Source organism: Marmota marmota, unplaced genomic scaffold (assembly GCF_001458135.2).
Source record: "Marmota marmota marmota unplaced genomic scaffold, marMar, whole genome shotgun sequence".
NCBI lineage: Eukaryota > Metazoa > Chordata > Mammalia > Rodentia > Sciuridae > Marmota > Marmota marmota.
Window position 1 is genome coordinate 33,051,254 of NW_026000026.1, and position 24,179 is coordinate 33,075,432.

Here is a 24,179-nt window from a genome sequence, read left to right on the forward strand (position 1 = left end):
CTAGTAGAATGTACTAACTATATATCTTCCCTAATATAGTCTTTGAAAGTAAAACTCTTCTCTAGCATCAATGAAAGTCATGATTTTTTCTCAACCTGGAGGATAAATTCACCTATTATTTTTTACATCATAGGTTCTGTGCTAAGATCTTGCTCTCAGTGCTGTCTGATAACCAACAAATCTACAAGGCTCAGATATCTATTAGACTATATGATAATCAACCTTTAATGTCAACATACTGCAAAAGGCAAAATCCCTTATTCTCAATTTTCGGATTGCAATTCACAGTTCTCAGCTCTTGACTAAACTTCGCACCAATGTTAATAAATCAACAGAAGGAAAACTTATGAAACTTAAAACTATTTAGAAAAAGGAAAAATACTAATTATTGTTGAATGTGATTTTAAAAATGTCAAAAAAAAAGTTAAATTTAACCAAAAAGACTGAATCCAAGTCTCTGATTAGCTTCTTGTAAAAACACAAAACAAAACAAAAACCCCATGAAATAGATATCTGTCTAACAAGGCAGAATATATAACTAAGAAACTGGTATATGAAAGGTTGTTTTTAAATTTCCCTCACTATATATCAATGTGTATAAGAAACAGAGTCTTCTTGAGTTCTTTAAATGTTAGGTTTCAAATATGATACCATGACCTATGATCATTGTTTAGAAAAAAACATAAACAAGAATTCATGTCTGAAGAATTTTTTAAGTATTTTGAGCTATAATTAATTCCAGAGCACTCTCATTCAATCTTTGAATTTAGCCTCCTCTACAGAAAAGGGAAACAAAAGGTCATAGACATAGCCAAGGTTATATAATGGTTCAACATTTTAACCTGAACAACAGTACACTGAAATGACTAAGTGAAATTTTATAATTACATACAGCAAAGGTCCACAAACAATAAAAGGGTCAGATAAGACATATTTTAGGCTCATGAACTCCTTGTCAGTAACATCTACTCAACTCTACCACTATCATATAAAAGCAGTCATAGATAATGAATACTGAATGAAAATGGCTGTGTTCAGATAATGTTTTATTTACAAAAATAGTGGCCTACCCATAGGCTATCGTTTGGTGACCTTTGAAATATACTAATACCTTCATACTTAGATAATCTGATCTGTAGGGAGATTTGTCAATGAGAAAATTAAAATACTATATATGAAATAAAATGATATAAGCCCTTTTGCCTTGATAAGAATTTTAATTTCCAATCAAAAAAAAAAAAAAAAAAAAAGATATGACTTAGACAACGTATCGACAAATCCCTGATCAAAATATGCCCTTGTAAACACAATTTGTATAACTTAAGGAGAAAAGCAGAATTTTCCTTTTGCCTAAAAGCTACACATTTATTCTTAAGAACCTCTCTGCAAATATAATTGTGATGGTTTTACTTAAGATTACTCACCCAAATCTTGCCAGAGATGCTAAAAAGACCAGCCATTCCAGACATCCTTAAAAAATAAAGAGAGAAGAGGACAACTGATCATGTATACTAAGAAGAAAAAGAAAAAAAAAAATGCTCATATCAGAGGGACTACCCTTCACTGATCTCACTACACATTGTTCTCTTTCTTGGATTGACTTCTGTTCTTACACAGTTTACCATCTGTGGTTGTCATTTGAATCTGCCTGAGGTAAATACATTCCAATTTCTTGGCTTTTTCTCCCTTCATTGTATATGTCTGGCAAAAATCCCAAACATAAACATCTGAATGTCTCTGGGGAAAGATTACATGTACAGATGAACCCCAGCCTAAGTGAATACTCAGTTCCACCTAGTCTTAGGGCATTTTTTAAAGACTCTGGGATAATAGCTCATTTCCTCTTCCCTCTCTTTAAACCTTACATGTATCCCCACTCCTAAAATACTCATTGCTAACAAACACCTTGAAATCAGAAGCCATTATGTGATCTCTCTTATCTTTCTACCACCAAATCTAAGTCTGGTGTATACCTGCATCTACCTTCTCATTTCAACAAGAAATTCTATCTTCCCTACTACGGTCCAATTACTCTTGTGCCTTAGTTCTTTTCACTTTGTCCTATTAATGACTTGGTTCTTTCCGTAATCCCTTCTTCCTGTGTTACTCCATCTCTGCAGGACATCTCTCCTCAGCATGCATATATATTTCCTCCCATCTTTTAAAAAGAGCAACCCTGGACCTCAAGTGTTCCTTCAGTTTCACAGATGAATTTTTCCAAAGAATAGTGCTCACTATTTCTTCTGCATCATATCTTAACATTCAAACCTGCCTCTTACTTGTAAAGCTAATATTGCATGATCTTACACTGCTTCATTCTATGCCCATGTCACCATTTGATCTTCCTTAATCTCTTGGTAACAGGGACACAAGTAACTACTCCTTCCTTCTTGAGTACCTGTTATCTGGAAAATGGTACACTCCATTTTTCTTCCTGCCTCTCTGTATTCATTTTCAGTTTTCTCTTGCTGACTTATTCTCTATGCAAATTCTTAATTTGGAAATAGTTCAGGGATCAATACTAAGCAATCCTATTTCTTTCTAGGTGTTTTTTTCCCTTCTGAGACTTTAAACACCATGTAGGCGTGTCCTAGATGGACACCTCTATTTGTGTTCCTGAAATCATGGAGACCCATTTCCATGTAACCAATTTAACAGCTCTACAAAGTCTACATCTCAAATTCAATAAGTCCAACAAAGAGTCATTGATCTTCTCTTGCCTAAATAAGTAAGTAATACCAAGATTCATCTGCTACTCAAACGTGAAACCCAGTTTTCACTTGTGAATTCTCCCTCTTTTCACCTTGGCCAAGTCTACCTTCAAAACATACTTTAAATCCATTCATTTCTCCTTCTCCACCACTGTCACTCTCCTACAAGCTATCATCTCAAAGATGGACACTATGAAATACTTCTAACTAGACTCTGATCATTCATTCATTTCTCATTGCATGGACTGATAACTTCCAAATTTGACTTTAGGGTCACAGGCTCTACAGGATCTAGCTTCAGCCTGCCTCTTACTTGTAAAGTTAATGTTACTCTTCTCCCTTGCACCATGATCCAATCTGGCCACCACTTTGCTCCACATGTACATCAAGGTGTTTCCCAAACTGGGGCTTATGTTCATGCCATACTTGTTGCTGGGAATAGTCTTCCCCTGCTCTTTACCTGGGCTAGTCCTTCTCCCTCAGATCTTACACTTCAAGTTCTTCCCTCCAAGCAATTCCTCCTAAACCCTCCCTTCTAAATTAATAGGCCCAGAACCCCACAGTTTTTACCTATCTTAGTAAAGTACAGTTTTGTTTGTTTGGTAGGTTGGTTTTTGTTTTGCAGTGCTGGGGACTGAACCAACTATGCTATTTTTGTTTATCCAGATTATGACTCTTGATATCCCCCGTTTTTTCTAATCTTACTCACTTTGAGTTACCTAAAAATAATAGAGGGATCATGTCTGTCTCATTCACTGATAAATACCTAGCACCCTGAAAAAACATCTGGCATAAAATTAAGGCTTAATTATTTGTAGAAGAAAGGCTAGAGGTAAGCTGCTTTTAGGGTAAGTTATATGTTTCCTGAACATTAATATAGAAGCCACTAGATGATTTATTCCTGAAATATTAAACCATTTGTTCCTACATTAGTTAGGGAAATTATGCCTGCATGTTAAAATAAAATTAATTATAAATATGTCTATTCGAAATTAAAACCAACTATGGAAAAAATTACCATGATCTGGCCTTATCTTTCTTGCCAAGTATTATAAAGTTTATGATCATGGCCAAAAGTTTTTGCCACTAATATTCTGCCAGGCAGTTAAAAACCACATACGCTTTATTTTCACATAAGACACAACAAATAATTTATTCCTTTATAAATTATTTCCTGAATTACTATAATTCAGGAAAGAACTGCTCTCCATCTTACCAATAATATAAAAGAAAGAAAAACAACTGGCATTCAATATGATATTTTATAAAGAGAAAGTGGTCAACAGGCAAAAGCTGGAGGGGAGGCTTTCTGTAACCCACAGAAATCTGGCTACTCAGTTCCCAACAGAATAAAAACTACCTGAAATACAAGTGGATCAGAAAATCAGAAACCCTCCATGAGCCAATTATGGGCATATGTATGTGATATGAGTAACAGAAGTGAATATGAAGAAAAATGTAGGCTTTTAAGCAGGGTAACTTGATACCTAGTATTTTGTTTTTAATACTTTATCATTAAAAAATTTAAAAATTACGTTAGAGAAGCTGGAGATTTCCAGCCAGTCAGAGGTTCAACTGACTGCCATTTCTTCTCTAAGATGTAATTCTGTAGGTCTTCGAAGATTCCTGGACCACGGTAACGGCGGAATATTCCATCCTTTGCACTACAGATTATAAGAACAAGTAGAATAGAAATAAATCAAAATATAACTGGCTATAGATCATAAAAATCAAAATAAATATGGCTATACATGAGAAATTCTAAAACTGAAAGCATTTAACATTTTGCAACTTCAAGCAAAGTTCTCGACAGTGTTTAATTTGCCAAATTATTTTTCATTACTTTTTCTAGAATTATTTTAATTTTTCTGTCCTAAAAGCAAAATAGCCATTATTATCAGATTTAAAAAATTGTATCCACATTTCCAAACTTATGGCATTCAGTCCATCCCCTGGGAATCACAAGAACAACAACAAAAAAAAACTCACAATCGCCTTCAGTCTTCCCTCCCTCTTACCTTCTTACCATGGTCAAGTCTCACCAGGGCAAGTGTCTGCATTTACCATTTTCTTCTCTTCATTACTCATTCACCACTCAGGGAGACTGTTGTGAGGGAGGGTCCTACTCCTACAACTCCATTGAACTTGATTGGGGTTCTCCAGTGACTCGTAAATGCCACAACAAATGGAGTACTTTTCTGACATTTTTCTTTCACATGATATTGGCACTGTTGACTACTGGACACTCCTTCCTTCTTCCTTTAGCTTGACATTTTTTTTTGAGGGGAGGGGAGTGCCGGGGATCCAACCTATGGCCTTGTGCATGCTAGGTAATTGCTCCATTAATGAGCCACACTCCCAGTTCATTTAGCCTGAATTCCTACTACTCTGACCATCCCTTCTCAGTTTCCTCAATCACTGTCTTCCTTGGCAGATGTCCTATTGGTCAACCCCAGGCTCTACCCTTCACCTGCTTCACATCTCATTGTATATGCTCTCCCTACATATATTTCAATTGATATTACCCAAGCCCAAGGAATCCCCAACATGTATTTCCAGTCTAATCTTTCTTCATAGTTCTAGATCCTGACATCAAACTGCCACTGGAACTTCTCCATTTGTAATCAAAATAAGCACTTAACACTATATTCTCCATTCTGGTCTCTACTTTCCAAATCTCATTTTATTTTAAGGGCTTCTGATTTTGTAGGCCAGAAATAGCACATGATAGTTTTAAATGACCTGTTGGTAGTCATCACAGACTGTTCCTTCCTTGGATAATAAGTTACCAAACCCCAATAATCTCATCTATAAGAACCTCTGAAATCCATCTTTTCCTTTCTCTTTCCCCTGCTACTGAGTCTCTCTAGCCTCATCACCCAGCATGATCCAACTGTACCTGTGGGCCAGCCATACAGAAACAGTTAAAATTCTCAGAAGTTGTCTCATTTCTCTGAGCTTATTTATGCTATTTCCTTTATCTGGGAAGATTTTCTTCATCTTGTTGGTTTAATTCATATCTACGTACCCATTAAGAGTTATCACACCTTTATATCATCAGAAAATCTTCTCTGACCCCTACTTATACCTTTTCCCCATCTGATATTAGGTTCTCTTCTCCACAGCACTTCAGGCAACCTGATCTTTTGACATCTATCATTCAGAGCAATGCAGGCTTTCCTCTCCTCAAACACTCTGCTAAACTAGTGACAGTCATGAAAAACTCCTCAGAATATCTGGTATATACTGACTGATTTATAATCTTTGCAAGACCAGAAAAATTATTTCTACTTACTGAAAAAATGCAGGGAGAGTGGTGACAAAGAAACGGCCACTCAAACCTATAAGAAGCATAAACAGAAAGGGTTATAAGTCAAATTCAGAGTAAACTGAGCAACTTAAGTACTAAGAAAAAGTTTCCTCACACTTACCTTTATAATCAATTATTAAAATAATTAAAATTTTTGAATCACATTTATTATTTCTTTTTTTGACTTAAGGAAACATTATTTTTACATATTTTGATTACATAACACTTTATAGTCACTGACATACAATTTGCTTATCCTCCATGTGTACGTTGGAATTTCCTAGCTGTGTGCCATTTGGGAATATAGAGAGGTTGAAAAGATACCTATAAAGTCATACAATCTTAAATACTAACTTCCCTATTTATTAATTTTATGGCTTTAGATCAATTATTTCACTTTTCTCTTTTTTATTGGTTCTTTTTAGTTTTAAATGACAATAGAATATACTTTGTTCTAAGCATGAAATATAATTTGTTCTAATTCAGTCCCCTTCCCCTCCTTTCCTCCTACCCCCAATTCCATTCCCTATACTCAAGTGATCTTTCTGTTCTTTACTTATAGTTTTTTTTTTTTTTATTAGTGTCTTGTGGATATACTTGATGGTGAGATTTACTGTGGTATATTCATATATGTACCTTTCTAAATCTCAGTCACTTGCTCCATAAAATGGGTATATTAAAACCTAATTGAGCCAGGCACAGTGGGATATACCTACAAACCCAGTGGTTCAGGAGGCTGAGGCAGCCTCAGCAACTTACCGAAGCTCTAAGCAACTTAGCAAAACTCTGTCTCAATATAAAAACTAAAAAGGGCTGGGGATGTGGCTCAGTGGTTAATCATCCCTAGGTTAATTTCCCAGTATCAAAAAAATGAAATGAAATAAAATAAACCTAACTGAATTATTCTGAAGTTAGATTACATCAAGGATGTTAAGAGCTTAGTCTGGTGCCTGATAAAAAGTGAGGAACTCAATAAATCACAGGTAATATTATTATCAGTTATCAATTTAAAAAGAAGAGTAAAGAATATGAACTATTTAAGATCACATATAATCTTTGTACATTTATAAAATTCCCAAGTACTATAAAAGGAACGTGTGTGTGTGTATGTGTGCACATATAGGGATATATACACACATATTACACATATATCTCATATAGATAAATACACACATATATCATACACACATATACACATGTATGTATGTATATTTATGTTTGCATGTACATATATACATATGTATATATTTATGTATACATACATAGATATGTATAAAAGCATGGTTTATATAAACCATGCTTTTCCAATTTGTCTTAGCAAACATTACTGAACACTCAATACAAATCAAATGCTATACTACATATATATAAAGGCAAAGATTTTGAAACGCTTAGTAACTCCAACAAATATTCACTAGAACCTTATTTGTTCCAGAAACTATGATGATTGTTCAAGACAAACAGAGAACTTTGCTCTCATAGAGCTTACAATCTGGAGGCAAAGGAAAAAGAATTTAAGCAAACAGTCAAAATCATGATTATAAACAGAGATAGATGATGTTGAGAAAAAGGGGCATAAAACAAAATATTAATGAGACTAGAAGTAGAGAACAGATCTCTGCCCTTCAAATGTTTATAAAAATGATATTTTATAAATAAATTGTATTAATGAGGGCATCAAAAATGAGTAAAGAGAAGGAATGCAAAAGAACCCAGCATATAAAATTAACAAGAGACATCATTCTAACATTTCTCATTACTTCTACCTCTCCCATTCAAGAATAATCCAAACAAAATGAAATAACTATTAAAAAACTTGCTCAAATTTTAGATCTTGAAAGTCACCTGAACTTTGAAATGCTGAAGTGTTCCTTTTAACAACATGAGAGATTTACTATTAACTCATTTTATAAATTAAATCTATATTCAACATAATACTTTATTGATTAACAATAAGTCTTCTTAAAGGAAGATTCTCTATTTCTTCTCATAACAGAACAAATGGACTCTAATAAAACTCTATAAGAAAACACAGCACTTGAGGGTGTAAAAAATCAATGTCACAAAAAGAAACATTTACTACAAAAATTTTTCACTCTACCCTTTTTTAAAAAGTTGTTTTGTCAGCTATAAATATGCAAGTGACCCAAGGAGAGGTCAAATGAGGATTTTATTTTGACAAGCACTTCTGAGGGCATTTTTACCTCTGACGTTACTTGGAATTCCACCAGAATGAAGAGCAAGGATACCTCTGCTGTACTAAACTTTCAACTCTAAATTGCGATGTGGAAATGTATTGGTATTTCTAAGTATTTAAAAATTATTACATGCTTTGATTTAAAATAATTACAAATAGTGTCATGTTTTACTTCTTTCCTAGCTATTAATTCTTATACCTATCCTGAAATTTTATCTGAGATTTATAGTGTTGGGGAAACACATTTTTCTTACATGGTTTTTTTAGTTGGAATAAAAAATAAACAGTATCTCTCATTTATTCTTAAAGTTTTTTATTTAGATTTTGTCAGAATAAATGGAATTTCTAATAAATGTTATATATCACTGCAATTTTCTTAACCTGCTTTTAAAGTCCTTTATATATGTTTAGTCATCATCAGCTATAGCAATAAATAAGTAAATGCATAAAAGTACAAAAATTTTCTTAAATATTTATTTACACAATACAGAAAATATTTCCAATTTCAGAAGCCAGCATACCTGCGATTTAATCTCACTTCTGCCTTTTTAATCTGGGGTAGATAATTTTAAATTCTTTTATATTTACTTTTTTGTTGTAGTTGAACACAATACCTTTTTATTTTATTCTTATGTGGTGCTGAGGATCGATTATTTTATGTGGTGCTCAGGGTCTNACCGGTGGTACAATTTTTCAAAGGAGCCCTCAATTGGCTTAATGTCATGGCATTTTGCATCCTCCTCTACTAGTGATGGTCTAAAATTTGGGGGCCAACAGAGGTGAGGCAAAGAACCTCACCCCCCCCACTGGTGCAAAGGCCTATCCACAAGTATAGCTGTATGCTGGGCCGGTAGTCAGTGACGGGTATGATCCAATTGCAGTGGTACCAACCTAAGACAGGAGGCTGACGCCTAGAGGTCAGTTCATCCGATGACGGGTAAGGACCATATGTTGAATTGGACTGCCTAACAGACACGGTCCCTAAGCCACATGCTTGTTGTTTAAACAGAGAGGGGGAGATGTTGAGAGCCACAGCCAAAGGGGCCCCAGCAAACTTCCAGCTGCCAGCAAACTTCCAGCTGCCGGCTGATGATTGGCTCACAGCGGCCCCAGCAACATCTAGCTGATTGGCTCCTCTGCGGTGATGCTCATTGGACTGTTTCCCTGCCCTTTCAGACCACGGAGCTGCTCATTGGGGGACTTTTTTTGGCTCCGCCCACGTGACCCAGCCAATCGGCCTCAAGAGCAGGAGGATTGTGGGAGGTGAAGAGAGGCTTGTGGAAAGCCGGTGGTGGCAGTTGAGGCTCTGAGGATTTTTCCTGAGAGGCTGTTTTGTTTGGCGTGTGTGGTTCTAAAAATAAAGTTAGTTTCTTTTGACAAGTGGCTCCTGATTGTGCCCAGCCAGACTGCGGCAGCTCTTGATATGAACTGCTGATTTGTTTTCTGTAACCATTGTATCAATTTACAAGGCCATAAAATGATACATTTAAAATAAAGACTACTGCTAATAAATAGTACCATCTCAAGACTGCTTTCATTTATACTTCTTTGTCAATTTGACTTCAAATGACAATACATGTGTGGAATATTAAGAACAGGATTGCAGCATAATAGGACTGTAGATATGAGTTCAGTTTATTCTAGAATAATATATCATCAGTGAGGATGAATTCAGTAAAACCAACAACAAAATCTAGAAGAGCCAAAGTCATCTTTGAAGTATGACACACTACTAAAACCCTTGCAGATGTGACACCATAGGAAATCCATGCCAGTGTTTCAAACATGTTCTAACCTTTTATACTGATGCTATAAAGCAGCAAGAGACATCTTTTCATTATCTGCAAAATTAAAATATGAGCACTCTGTAACATATAGGAACTATCTGAGGTTGGGACTTCAGAATTTAAAACCAGTAAGCCAAGTGTGAATTTTGCAAAGAATTAGAACAGCATGGCAGCAGCCATTTCCAGGAGCACATGATAATTCACTGCAGCAAGCTGCAAAAAGCATGTGGATTCTGAAATTCAGAGTCTGACCAACACTCCCAAAATTTCTGTGTGACTTTTCTATTGTAAGGGTGGCTTCTACTTTAAAGTAAACACTATATATAGCACAATGTATAAAGGGTATAAATCCAGAATACACAAAGTTTTAAATTTCTTATCAGAAAACACATAAAGATTAAAAACTTAGAGGAAAAAAATTATACTGGTATTCAAAAACACAATAGAAATTAAGGTCAGTATTGAGAAAACTAATAGCTTTTGTTCTACTTTTTATTAGCTGTGATACCTTGGTCATGTTACTAAACCTCCTGAGGCTCAGTTTTCTGAGTAAGATGGAGAATTATTATAAAGCTAAAATGCGTATACCTAACACAATTACAAACAAAAGTAAAGGCTTATTAAATTCTAGTTATCACTTAAGAAAGTGAAGGAAAACAACTAAAAAAAAGTAGAACTAACCTAATCTTTGAGATTGAAATAATGTTGCCAATTATAGTAGAATACAAAGTTGTTATATTATAAAATTTAAAATATAACACTAACTGAAGTACAGCAAACTAAACTGACTTCTGCTGCATTAAATTGTGGTTTAAGAACAATGTTTATTCTTAGTTGAGGTAGGGTCTGGTTTCCTTCTAATCCAGTGACATAGCCATCACCCATGGGTGATGTATGAGCAGCTACTGTTTTGTACATACTCATTAAATTCAATTTCAAAAAGAGAACCCAACTGAAATATCACCCTATCTATGCAGTATTAAACAGCCAATGTAATGTAACTTAGAATCTAAAGCTTGTCCTTTCCTTTCTACATCTCAGCTATAAAAACACAATATGTTTATAATGTCTGTTTTCATAATTGTGAAATATCTTTTATTTATAATACATAAAGGAGAAGAATCATGGGCATGACTAATGCATTTTCTTATGTATGAACACTTAAAATATTGTTGCTTTCCTGATTATAAATTTTACTCTTAGAGAAAAATGAAATTACTACTGACTAACATGCCTGTGGCAAGTCAGTCTTGATGAAAGAATATGCAAATGAAGCTCTATAACCAAATAGAAATTTGCATAGAAAAATATCCAGCAGAGAATAAAACAGACACTAGTATTGCTGTATGTATAAACGTGGCTGTATAACCAATGTGATCCTGCAATCTGTACATGTGGACAAATGAGAATTCAGACCCCATTTGAATCAAATGTATGATATGTCAAGATCATTGTATTGTCTTGAGCAACTAATAAAAAAAGAAAAAGAAAAAAGAAAAATATCCAGTAGAGTGCTCAACTTGGGGAAAAGTAATCAATAACATTTCAATGGTTTTCCATTACTCATTCAGGATAATAAATTTTATAAAAATAAATAGTAAAATTGTTTCTAGGCATAGGGACAAGCTGCCACATAGGTTTGCCTGAGAGTTGGTACCAGGTTAGATGCATGCTTATGCCCTCTCTCCCCTCACCCCTCTCCTCTACCTTACTGGCTTCTACTTCTCTGCTGAAAATTCTTATCCTCCAAATGTTGGAGTGCCCAAGTTCTCATTCTCTAGTACACGCCCCATAGGCAATCTCAATTCTTCCTTTCTCTAGCTTCAAACATCTGCACAGATGATCCTCAAATATCTCTCTCTAGCTTCTTTCTAAATGGATGTTTATTTAACACTCTGAACTTAACCCATCCCAAATCTGCTCCTCCTCAGACCTACCTCCTGTCTCCCTACTACATTCTACAAACAATCCATCAGGAAATCCTACTCTCAAATCCAACCACTTAACCATTACTGCTTCTAGGCTAAGCTACCGTCTTCTCAACTCTGAATTACTGCGTTAACACCCTAATTGTTCTCCCTACTTTCCATTTCTGGCTCCCTACAGTCAGCTTTTGCCACATAGCAGCCAAAGGGAATTCTTTTAAAACATAAAATCACATCACATCACTTCCCTACTCAAAACTTCCAGAATCTTTCTTCTTATCATCCTTCATATAAAATCTAAATTCCGTGCCATGGCCAAAAAGATACTACATAGCCTGCTGCCTAGCTACCACTCCATTTCCATTCATTCAGAGTACTTTACTGGCCCTCTTATTGCTTTTGCAAATAAGCCAGGAATACTCCTACCTGCACATAGCGTTTGCTCTACCTGCAATGCTCCTGCCCCAAATCTTGTTGAAGTTCACTCTCTTATTATAACAAGATCTCTGGTTTAAAGACTTCTTCCCTGGCCATCCTATTAAAAAAAAAAAAGTGTCTCCCATTGGTTTCTACAATTTTTACCTTATTATTTTCTTCTTATCGCCAAACACTATCTGACATTATTTTTTATTTGTATTTATTACTACTTATCTCCTTTACTAGAATGTAAGCTCAATGAAGAACCAGCCTTCTATATTCCTTGTTTACTTTTCAAGTCTGATGCATGGTAGGAATTCAAATATTTGTTGAATGAACATGCTATTTTTAAGTCCTATTAAAGGGTTAATGAAAACATGAGGTTTGAAATTTCAAGTAAAATTATAAACTTAAAACACTATAATCAGAAGCATATAGCCATGCATCATTTAAAGATCAGAACATGTTCTGCCAATGCATCATTATGTAATTTTTTTGTGTGAACATCATAGAATGCACTGACACAAACTACATTCTACACACAATCTACATCATTAGGCAATAAGAATTTATGGTACCAAAGTCATCTATGCAGTTTGTCCTTGTCCAAAACATGATTATGTAGCCCATGATTGTATTCTCTAGGACATTCAAACAGTCATGCATGTATAACTTTGTCTCCTAATTTGTGTTTATGAATTGCAGTCTTCAAGATTTTATCATTTAAAATAATTTTAGAATCTTTGCCTTAAAAAATTGTGCTAATACATAAAATACTTTTATTTCATTGAACTTTATTTTCTTAGTTATTCTTGTAAAATACCAGATGAAAGAGTCATTTTTTTTGTATTTCAAATATAATTAGTTTACATCTACAGAAAACTTTAAGTTAACAATAAATGTTTTAAAAATATTTCTTCAAAGCAATTTCTCTTACTGTATTCTTGATCCACAACAGCCAAAACCAAGAACTAATAATCATAATTGCCCATCCCCAAGTAGAGGATGGACAGAAGCAACTTTGTTCCAATGCTTAAAAGGTGGAAGCTTGAAGACTCATGGCTTACATGGCTTATAATAAAAAATATCTCTCCATGGGTTTGTCCTTATGTCCATATTAACATATATCATCCATTCTTTTTTCCAAGTAAATGGTACTTCATTACTTAGTATAGTTTTTTTAATTCACAGTTATTATACAAAGGTAAACAGCTACCCTTTCATGCTTAACTTCTTTTTCACTTATAAAGTGATGTCATAGGTAAAAATTGAATTTCTATAAGAAAAGATGACTGATAAACTTTGAAAAATAGGCACATTCAGAGATTTAGATCATAAAAGCCCACAACTTCTCAACTTATATATAATACACAAAGTTATTTTTAAACTACAAATACAAATTTATTGTATATTAGCTTTCCAAAATATAAAGTATTCGCTTTTACTCTTTGGTGAAGTGATTCTTTCTCTTAAAAAATTACAGCCCTCAGAGCTTATAAGAATAGATGGAATGACAAAATTAGATACTCACCATTTTGGAACCCACTGAGTCAGGTAAAATCATCATGAATCTTAAAAATCCCAAAGTATCATTTCACTGATTATTTGCTAATAAGCAGGTTGTTTCTAAAATATTTAGATAGATAGTGTTACCACCTTAACTAAATGCACACAATTAACTTCACTAATGGTGATAACATTTGGCTTTTGCTGAGATGCAACATAAAGTCAGAGTACCACCTATGAAGTACTATTGCCATAATGTCTAGCCAGAATTGAACTATACCTCTGGATCAAAATTCCACTTTATAGAAAATGAATAAAATACGAGAGTAAGTTAAATATCACCATAAGGAAACACGTAGGTAAATCCTGGCTTATCTTCATCAAGATATTAATGTCATGAAAGAAAAAAATGGGCTTATTCTAAATTGAGAGAGACTAAAAACACAGAACAAAACAAATGCAGCTTGAAAACCTTGATTCATTCCCCCTCACCCATGGGAAATAATCAGGAAGATTTTACATGATAAAGAAGTGAAGTGTGAAGTGTCATGATGCCTGCAACTTACTGCCAATGTCTCAGAAAATACAAATACATATGCACATACATAGACAGACCCAGATGTGCTAAAATGTAATCTGATGATTTAAAAGGTAGTCCTAGTCTCCCAACTTTTTGATAAACTTTAAAAAATTACAAAATAAAAAGTGATTTTTTTTTTTGCATATATGTTCAACATTTACAATACCTGGTTCTTGAATGACATCTACTTTCCCCACACTGATTTGAAGTGTTTCACCATTCTTTGCAAAAGTCTCCCATTCAGAATCAGTCTGCTGGCAGGATGGACACCATGGGGCATAACTAGAAGAGAAGAATAGTTAATTAGCACAAATATATGGAAAAAATTATAAGAAAAAATAGAGGAATAGAATATTTAAATGAAAAAATAAATTCTAAACTAAAGACAAGTATAAAAATCAAGCTTTTCCAAAGTCCTTTAAAATAGAAAAAGAGAAGCATATTTTCCCTCTAGAATTTAATATATCAATTCTATTGGAAAAAATTAGTCAAAGTTTGAGGAATTATTGCTATATATAAAATGTTTAATGCTATTCTTACACTTACACTGAACTTTGTTACTTTCTAAATATATTTTGATCTCTGAGGATGAATGCACTTTGAGTGCCCCACTAAAGGAAAGTAATTTTCACAAGGTTACCCTTATGATAAACCAGTTTCAGATCCATCAAAGCTGTAGATCTACTAGATAGAGGCCAGAAGTTCTGTCATTAGTGGGTCCTCAAGCATGTTTCCAAACATCTGAGTATCTGTGTTCTGAATCATTCCAAGAAGAAAAGGAAAAGTTCTATACAACACTTTTTTAAATTGAAAAAGAGTTAAAAATACTTGGGCCTTCAAGCAGAAATCCCACTTTTTATATATATTTCTTATTCAATAAAAAATATTAATTTACATTTAATGTTTACATAAAAAAACATTAAGCACTCTACTAAAAGCTGAGGTCACAACAGTGAATGGGATAGATGTGGTGTCTCCTTTCCTTGTGGCTTGTATTATCCAGGGGTGAAGAGAAGATACAGACGGGTAAATACAATCGAAGTGACAAATGCTATGATTGAGAATGCTGAACAGATGCTATAGTGACACTGAGGAGCTTGGGTACCTCAGAAAGAGCCACTAAGAAAGATTTAAAACAGGAGTACCATCAGGGAGGGGTCAAAGAATGTTCAACCCTTAGCAGAGAAAAACAAATATGTGTGAAGACTCAGAGCCCTGAGACAATACATTAGTGGCTTCACCTTGCCCTCCCATGTCTGGAAAACACCATAAAGATACACACTACAAAGCTCTAAATTTTTTTCAGGGTTTAATCTGCAATTGTTAAGATGAGAATCCAGAGAAGTTTACTGCTCAGAAAGTGTTGTTGGTTGAATAATATTCCCCCAAAAGATATGTCCAAGTGCTGGCCCTGGTATCCATGAATATGACCTTACTTTAAGTAGGAGTCTCTGTACGTATAATTAAAGATCCCAAGATGAGATCATTCTGACTTAAGATGGGCTCTAAATCCAATAACAGTTGTTTGAAGAGGAAGAAAAGGGAGCTTTGACAAAGATAAATAGGCAGAAGACCATGTGAAGACGGAGGCATAGAAATGAGTAATATAGCTACAAGCCAAGGAACACCCAGGGATGCCAGCAGCCACCTCATACAGGCACCAAAGGGACACTCCTACAGAGCCTACAGGGGCCCCCAGCCCTGCTGCATTCTGGCCTTCGAAATTTGACCTTCAGAAAGGTGAGAAAATAAATTTCTGTTGTTTAAAATCACCCCGTCTGTAATTTGTGATAGCAGATCAAAGAAACTAATACAGAAAGGAAGACATCCTTTGAAATTAGAAGGAGTTAGATCAAACAAGCTGTATAGAGATTTAACAAAGCTTGCAGGATTATGCTTAATATAAAATATTGTGAACAAACAATACCACATGCTTGAAATACATTCAAAATACTATCATGACAAAATTAAAAGGAAAATTAACATTTTCAGAATAATGGCACAAAAATACATTGGAACAAATGGAGAAACATTTGGTTTTGCTGAATAATTCCCAGAACAATAGAAAATAAAATAATTAGTACTCACAAAATAGAATAGGATACTCCAGGCAAAAATAAATAAATCATTGGGCGCATTTTAAGTAACATTTCAGGATGCCACCAACTAGACATATTTTTTTAATCTACTTAAACTTTTGAAAAAATCTTTAATGTAAGTCAAAATATTGAGGAAATAAATAAAATAGACATAAGAAAAAATTGCTATCCCTAGATTGATCACATGTAATGAGTCTCACAGTATAAAAATTTTACCACCAAAGGATAATGGACAGAAAGTACAGATGAAACAAGACTGACAAGGTATTGATAACTGCTAAACCTGAATGATGGGTAAAATAAGGATTTACTACACACCTATTTTTGTGTAGAAAGATTTTTTAATAATATTTTTTAAAAGACTTGATTGAAGAGATACACCAAGTTTTTGGTAAACATTATAAAATGCTCAATTTATTTTTTATGTTTTCAATTCCTGAATTGTTTTTACAAAATCGTTTTCACAAAAAATATTTCTGCATTAAGAGAGGGAAGAGGCAGGGGAGAAAAAGAAGTAGGAAAAAAATGCCTGCCAAAAAAACAAACACATACACCAAGTCCTAGGAAAGGAAACAGAGTAAAGGGGAAAGGTAGTAAATTGATCCAATTTTTAAATAAGGTTTAGGGTTAAAGGGATGTCAGATCACCTGTGCAAGCAAGTCTTTTTAAAATCTTGAACTGTGCAAAGTTCTATTCAAACAATCAAAGCAATTATACACATGCACTTTGCAGAACAACAACAAAGTAAAAAAAAAAAAACTGCAATCAGGAAAGATTTTAATATTTCACATTATAAAAAGGTAGGGTGGGGATGTTAAAAAGACAGGACTAGGGGAAAGGATGAATTTATTTTAGGTAAAATACTGGAAATTAAGCAGAAATCAGAAGAAACAGGATGCCCAAACCTCTATCCAATCAGGCCCCAAAAGCAGCAAGACTAGCAAAACTCCCTAATGACATCTCTAGAAAAGACTATTCTAGCTAATCCAAAGATCGCTCTAAAAGACCATTAGTCTTCCCATTACAGAAGATCTAGAAGACATGGGCTAGAGAACATTCCTGTAACATTTTTTTAACATGGATTTTTTTTTTTTTAATTTTATCTCTATATTTCCAGGGCAAAGTATATTCCCGATACACAGTAAGTGGTCTAGAAATGTATGCTGAATAAGCAAATGTATAAACTTCAGTAAAAATTTCATTTTCATTCTTCATAGAAAAAAACAGTTATTTTCTATATAACTTCTAAATATCCAAAAGGCAGATGAGTCTTAGGCAGTTGGCAAACTTTAAAGAAAAAGGAACACTAAATCATTCAGAATATTTCAATAGGCATTTCAGGATTTTGAATAAGAGCTCTGCTACAGGAATCAGATCAACCATGAATTACCCATGTGATTTTGGGCAGGTTAATAATCTTTCCATGCTTAAACTTCCTCAACTATAAAATGAGATAGTAACAGGAGCTACCTTACAAGGTTATTGGAAGGTTAAATGATACATACAAAGCAAGCACACAGTAAGAATGATCATTAACACAAACTACATTTGCAATACTCTGCTAGGTTTCCAAGACACGTTTATGATACCTCACCTCAGCTCATCTGAACTTCATATCCTTGCTGACAAAGAGAGAAAGCAGGTTTAGAGAGACTTGCTTAAGTCTTAAGACCACTTAAAGCAAGAACACAGATGGAGGTATCTGTGATTAAAAAAAAAAAAAATCTTCAAGATACAACAACAACAAAAAGACAACATCACCACCAACATTCAGAGGGAAAGAGGTAGGAGGCATAAGAAAGAATGTACAAAAATAAGGAAAAACCCTTGAAGGACAATTTAATGGATTTTAGATATTCTCTGCTTAATTTCTCTAGGACTCTGTCTTTGCATACATGTGCTACATTACTAATTATTAAACCTTGCAAATTTCACAAATTTTAAAAAATCAAGCCCTTAGTCGCTAGACTGTTATGTAAATTAGATTTTTGGTGAAACTGGTATTCGGATATGCAATTATGATACACCATCAGATAAGCCATTGAAGTAATTTTAGTTATTCCATTTTCTATGTTGCTGCTACCACTGGGCTGTGGATTGTCAAAGCCATTATTTCTGATATTTAGTCAGAGCTGGTTGTGGTGGAATACACCAACATGTTCCTTCAATTGTGGAGATAAGCCAGTTCTGGATTAAGTAAGAGAACTGACCCATTGTTGCCACAGCTTTTTTATGTGTACTCCTGTATTCTTCTGTATATAAGGGATAATAATTTAAACAAGAATTTAAAACCTATTATAAATAAAATATTGCCAGGGGTAAAATGAATGCATAGATATGCCATGTGATCTTCGAGTTTCTCTCCCCCCCCACATATATGTATATATAATTTATTTATGTACATGTGCATGTAAGCATAAATAAAACTCGTTGGAAAGAACCAAACATGGTCTTTCTTTACATTGTTTAAAACAAGGAGACAGGCACAGTGGCAGATGTCTGTAATCAAAAGTTCAATCCATCCTGGGAAAACTTGTCTTAAAATTTAAAAAATTATTAAAAGGCTGGGGACACAGGTCAGTGTATAGAGGGCTTGCCTACCATTTTCTAGTCCCTGAGTTCCATTCCCAGTACTGAAAAAAAAAAAAACAATTACCTCATAGTAGCAGTCTTTTCTTAAGAACTATAAAAAAATCTTATCTGCCAGTAAGTGTGTCCTTTACACATAATGTAATCCTCTTTGATTTCAGAGTCTCTATGGGGAATTAGTATATCATTGTATTCCTGGAAACTAGGTCAACATATTTTCTATTAAAACATTTTGCAAGTCACAGTGATATGTAAAATTACAAAGCTTCATAAAGACATCTGAAATATATTTCAGATAACCAAAATGCTGTTAAATTACATAACTTGGATATAAGTTTAACGTTTTTAATCATTTCTGGGGAACCAAATTCAACAGCACACCATTGTTATCTATGGTAGTATTCATATACAAAGTACACTGAGGTTCTGCTAGATGCACGGTGATGATACATTTTTTGTATGAAGTCACCAAATTCAATTTCATTAGGTGTACTAAACATTTCAGAGGGAAGACTTAGTTAAATTTATTTTTTGGAATTTGTATTAAAAATAAGTTTTTATTCACCAATAATGGACAATTTTTCTTCTGTCTTCACTCCAATCTCACTAGTATTTCGTACTACATTCATAGAAGTGAGAAGGACAATGAGACATGAAACATTTGCTAAATGAAATGAATGTAACTTATGCTATTTATTTCCTTCAGAGCATTATAAAATGCCAGTCCCTTAAAATCAAGGTTGTAGCTCATTCACCTCCACCTTCCCAAGTCTTCAACCCTGTAAAGAACCTACAACAAGAATTTAAGCAACTACCTCTTTAACAGTCAATCAATAAAATCAAGACAATCTATAAACTGCAGGAAATGACAACTACTTGACACAGATAAGTTAAGGAAATAATGTTCAATACACCCTCTAGGCATGAGAAGAATACTAGAAAGAAAATTCCAAAATCTAGAGGTCCTAAGCAAATAAATGAGGCTTTACTCCATCACCAGGTGTCTAATCTGTTTTGAAACATGAGCAGCCCAAGAACAAGGTCAGAAAAAGTATTTTATAAAAATCAACCTGATCTGATTTATAGAAGTAATGTGATTTAACTCAAATATTTTTATATTTTTTCATTGCATTTTGGTTTAACGATAGCAGGTCAAAAATAAGCTACTTGGATATCTGCTTGTTTATCTGCTTTGTTTAGCTATCAAAACAGTATACAGAGTGTATCATATTGCATACTCTTGTGTTTCAAAAGAATAAAAGCGGTATTCTCAAGGACTGACATAATGGAAGCCAAGCAAGTATTTAAAACAACAAAAGGTTGCAAAGCAACGGAATGGAACATAACATAAAAAAGAAAAGAAAACATGGGAAGATCTTAAAAAAAAAAAAAAAAAAAGCACAGCAAGCCAGTTGTAGTGCCGTGGCAGAAATGGATGAGTGTTATAAAATGATTATATGAAAGCAAACAAAAAGAGAAAACAGAGAATACAGTAAGCCCTTAGCATTAAAGAAAATATAAGCAGTAATAAAATTCTTTTGCAGATTTGTAAAAAGGTTTCAGAATAGAAATGAATTACTGCAAATATATTCTTATCTGATAATTTCTCTTTAACACAGCACTGCTTTTCTAAAACTGGAAATTCAGCTACAAGGATCCCCAAACTTGTCTGTTTGAAAGACACAGAAAATATAACAAATTGAATTTTGTATTTGGATCTTTTCATGTCTCAGAGCCAGGCAAACATTGGTAGGTCCTTAAAACTAAATGAAATTAACAGCACAAATATAACCATAAATTGCATTACAGAGGCTTTATATGACATGAGATATAGAACAGCAGATTCCCAGAAGAAAAGTTCCTTATAAGCAAATGAATAAAGAAAGAACTGTCATTCAAAGTGATGTTAGATTCTCAAACTTTTTTCTTTTCTTAAATTTTTTTAGATGTTGATGAATCTTTATTTTATTCATTTATTTATATATGGTGCTGAGAATCCAACACAGTGCCTCACACATGCCAGGCAAGTGCTCTAACACTAAGCAACAGCCCTACCCCCCTTATCAAATATTTAATACCATGAGAAAGTTTCCCAACATTTCTTCTTTAGGTAGTTCAACACATCAGCAGCAGACTCTAGTTACCTCCAATTATAAAACCAGTTCACTTGAGCACAATGTTGATCTGGGAAGTAGCATAAACACATTTTGTTTTTCTCTTACGAGAAGAAAAACCTGATAATGTTTGAATCCCTAGAATGTCATAGGCCTATAGTGGTATCAATAATATAATGAATCTTATATTTTTTAAACTGTTGGATTTTTTCAAAGGGAAGAGAAGGAGTATCATCTAATAATACAGAAAAATAAATCAAAAATAGACAAGAGCTATAGTATTTATTCAGAGGAAACATTTCTGAAGAGGTTCTGGTATGCAGAAATTGGAATGTAATTTGGGTGAATCCTTTCCTTTCCTGTCATTTCCTATCCACTAATTCTGCAGAATACTCCATGTAAAGAGAACTCCTACTAAAATGATCTCAATATGCACACAGCTTACTTCCAGGTTACAAGACTCTTTTTGCATCACAGTGCAAGCTTACACAAGACAACTGGACAAATGGCAAGCTTATCGCATATGATCTCTCCCATCTAGGCTTATACATTTATAAAAAGGTACAATGTGAACCATCAACATAACCAAACATAAGAGTTATTGGCTGTCACTCATTTTTAGAAACTTAGTGGGGCTTCAACTCACCATTGATTTAGTGTTCTTAGTTCTCTGACTTACCAAAAAAAAGCAATTCCAAAAGAAACCATAAACATAAAGGAGCTGATGTTTGGAATTTTTATTAAAAATAAGTTTTTATTCACCAATAATGGACAACATTAAATATGAGTTTTCTTCTTTGACTGTTATCACCTACATACACAAACTGTTTTAATCAGAAAATTAACATCCAGGAAAAGAACGTGGTGTAAAAATCTACTAGAAAAAAAAAAAAAGACCTTTCCGTAGTATTAGCTGGCAAAATGCAGTTTCTCTAAAGTTCTTACAGTTATTCGAGGGAAACAGGCATTCCTAACATAAAGCTCCACTTAGTTTAAAAGTTTCTCTTAAATAGAATATGATTTCCTCACTTCCTTCCAAAGTAGTTGAGTGGTTTACTTTAATTGTTCGATCCTCTAGCTTTTTTCCAACAGTTTTACTGATTTATTATGATAACAAGGGCATTTGTTTTGAGTTCTAAATATTCCTTTTTTTGTAACCAAAAGCTAAATGCAAATTTGAAGAGATAGTATGCACTATGTTCTTTGAGCAATGTAATTTGTTAAGTGACAACTTCGTCCATCATCTCAACACTGTTTTTACTCTATTAGGCATCTGCTTGCAATCTAAATTGCACTCTAAGGAATCAAAATTTGGTCTTGGATAAAGACAGATCCAATTTTGAGAGTCTTTTGTGCCGAATGAAAAATTAATTATCAAATATTAGGAAATATATATACACATATATGGCCTGAAACCACAGGCTACAGAGATGTGGTCTCAGCCATTATTTCTCCAGAACTTCATTTTCCCTAAAAGCCCATCATGATGGTCTCTCAAGTCTATTCAAACAACTGTCCTCGGTCAACTTCAAGTCTTCTTTCAAATGATTACTTCCTTACTATTCAGAGTTAATTGAAAGCTACAACCAACAAATCCCCTGCCTTCTCCTAACTAAAAAACAGTTGCCCACCCCTTTCAAGCAAAAGCACTGAAAACATTTTACCTTCTGTTGTTCAAAAGGAACAATTTGTTAATAACCTACTCTTTATAAAGTCAGCACAATTAAATTATTAAATCCACCTAAAAGATCGACCTCTAAAAATTATATAGTATCAGCATTTATTTGTAATCCTGTTTTAAAACTAAAATGCACGCTTGTTAATGTTTTATTCTCACAATGACATCTCAAGGTCTTCAAAAGAAAAACTAAGACATTAGTACAAAGTGGTTTCCCTTCTCTAATCTACTGTAACTTATTCAACACAAATGTTACCTATCCTTTCCTCCGTATTCATACTGTACATGATGTCACTGAATGACTGCCAATTATCCCATACACGTATACTCACTCCTGTGAGGGCACGGTTTTCATGCAGATTTCCTCCCCTCCACCCTCTTTCCCTTGGTAAGCTGCATTCTCTCTCCCTGAAACAACCTCCCCTAAAGCAAGTGAGAAAAATGTGGGGATGCACTTCACCCCTAGCCGTCAGCGCGGAGGGTCTTGCGCGCATGCGCAGAGGAGGTCGGCCCCCGCACCGCCGGTCGCTGGCAGGGTGGGTACCCGGCCCTAGGTCTAGCCAAGCCGGACCACTATGCGAGCCGACCACGCGGGCTGCGGGAAGGTGGCGCCCGCGAGGATAATGTGGCGAGCGGGGCGGGCGGGCACACTCACAATTTCAGCATCCACTCGCCTTCCATCACCAGTGTCCAGTTGGAGGCGGTCATGGGCTGGACTCGGCTTTGCTCCGCCGGCAGCACAGCCTGGTCGGGGCCCTCGGTCGCCGCCAATGCCATAACCGAAGCGACCAGAAGCGTCGTCAGCAGCGGGCCGCAGCGCCCGCCCGCCATGTTGGGCGCGGAGTAACACTCCCCAGCAGGGAGTGTGGGCCAAGGAAACTACAGGGCCGAGGCCTGGTCGCCTGCCCGCCCGGCGGGGCCTTGCCAGGTAGTCCAAAGGAGATGCCCAGCCGCCCCGCCTCCGCCTGGCAGTGTGTACAGACCCCGCTCGCGACACCGGCGGGCGGCCGGCACCGCCTCTTATCGGCCTGCGTCCGCCGAGGCCACGCCCCCTCCCGCCTCGCCTTGCCGTTGCCCGGGGTGTCGGTTGCCATGGCAACAGCCGCCCTTTCTCCCTGACTGCCACACTGAAAATAAACAGATGACCCAACGTTGTTTAAGTTAGTGCCAGCACCGCTCAGGCCCCTGGAATAGCGGGTTGGAGCGCGTGCGTTTCTCTAAAGAGAAACGTGGCCGGTCATTTAAAATCCATGCTCTTTAAAATAG

At 35.1% G+C, this 24,179-nt stretch overlaps 1 protein-coding gene across 2 annotated transcripts in view; it reads right to left on the reverse strand.

Annotated features, from left to right (window-relative positions):
* The window catches only part of Tmx4 (thioredoxin related transmembrane protein 4), a 40,863-nt gene extending 16,909 nt beyond the window's left edge, over positions 1-23,954 (reverse strand). The window contains exons 1-5 of one of the 2 annotated variants that reach the window (XM_015482839.2): positions 23,569-23,954; positions 14,600-14,715; positions 6,007-6,052; positions 4,247-4,375; positions 1,425-1,470 (exon numbers count right to left, since the gene is read on the reverse strand). In XM_015482839.2, the coding sequence (XP_015338325.1) occupies positions 1,425-1,470; positions 4,247-4,375; positions 6,007-6,052; positions 14,600-14,715; positions 23,569-23,744 (513 nt within the window). In that variant the 5' untranslated portion in view covers positions 23,745-23,954. Of the gene's footprint in view, positions 1-1,424; positions 1,471-4,246; positions 4,376-6,006; positions 6,053-14,599; positions 14,716-23,245; positions 23,284-23,568 lie in introns of those variants that run through there. The other variant, XM_048811295.1, reaches the window with a different exon arrangement.
* Between the last annotated feature and the right edge of the window lie 225 nt (positions 23,955-24,179).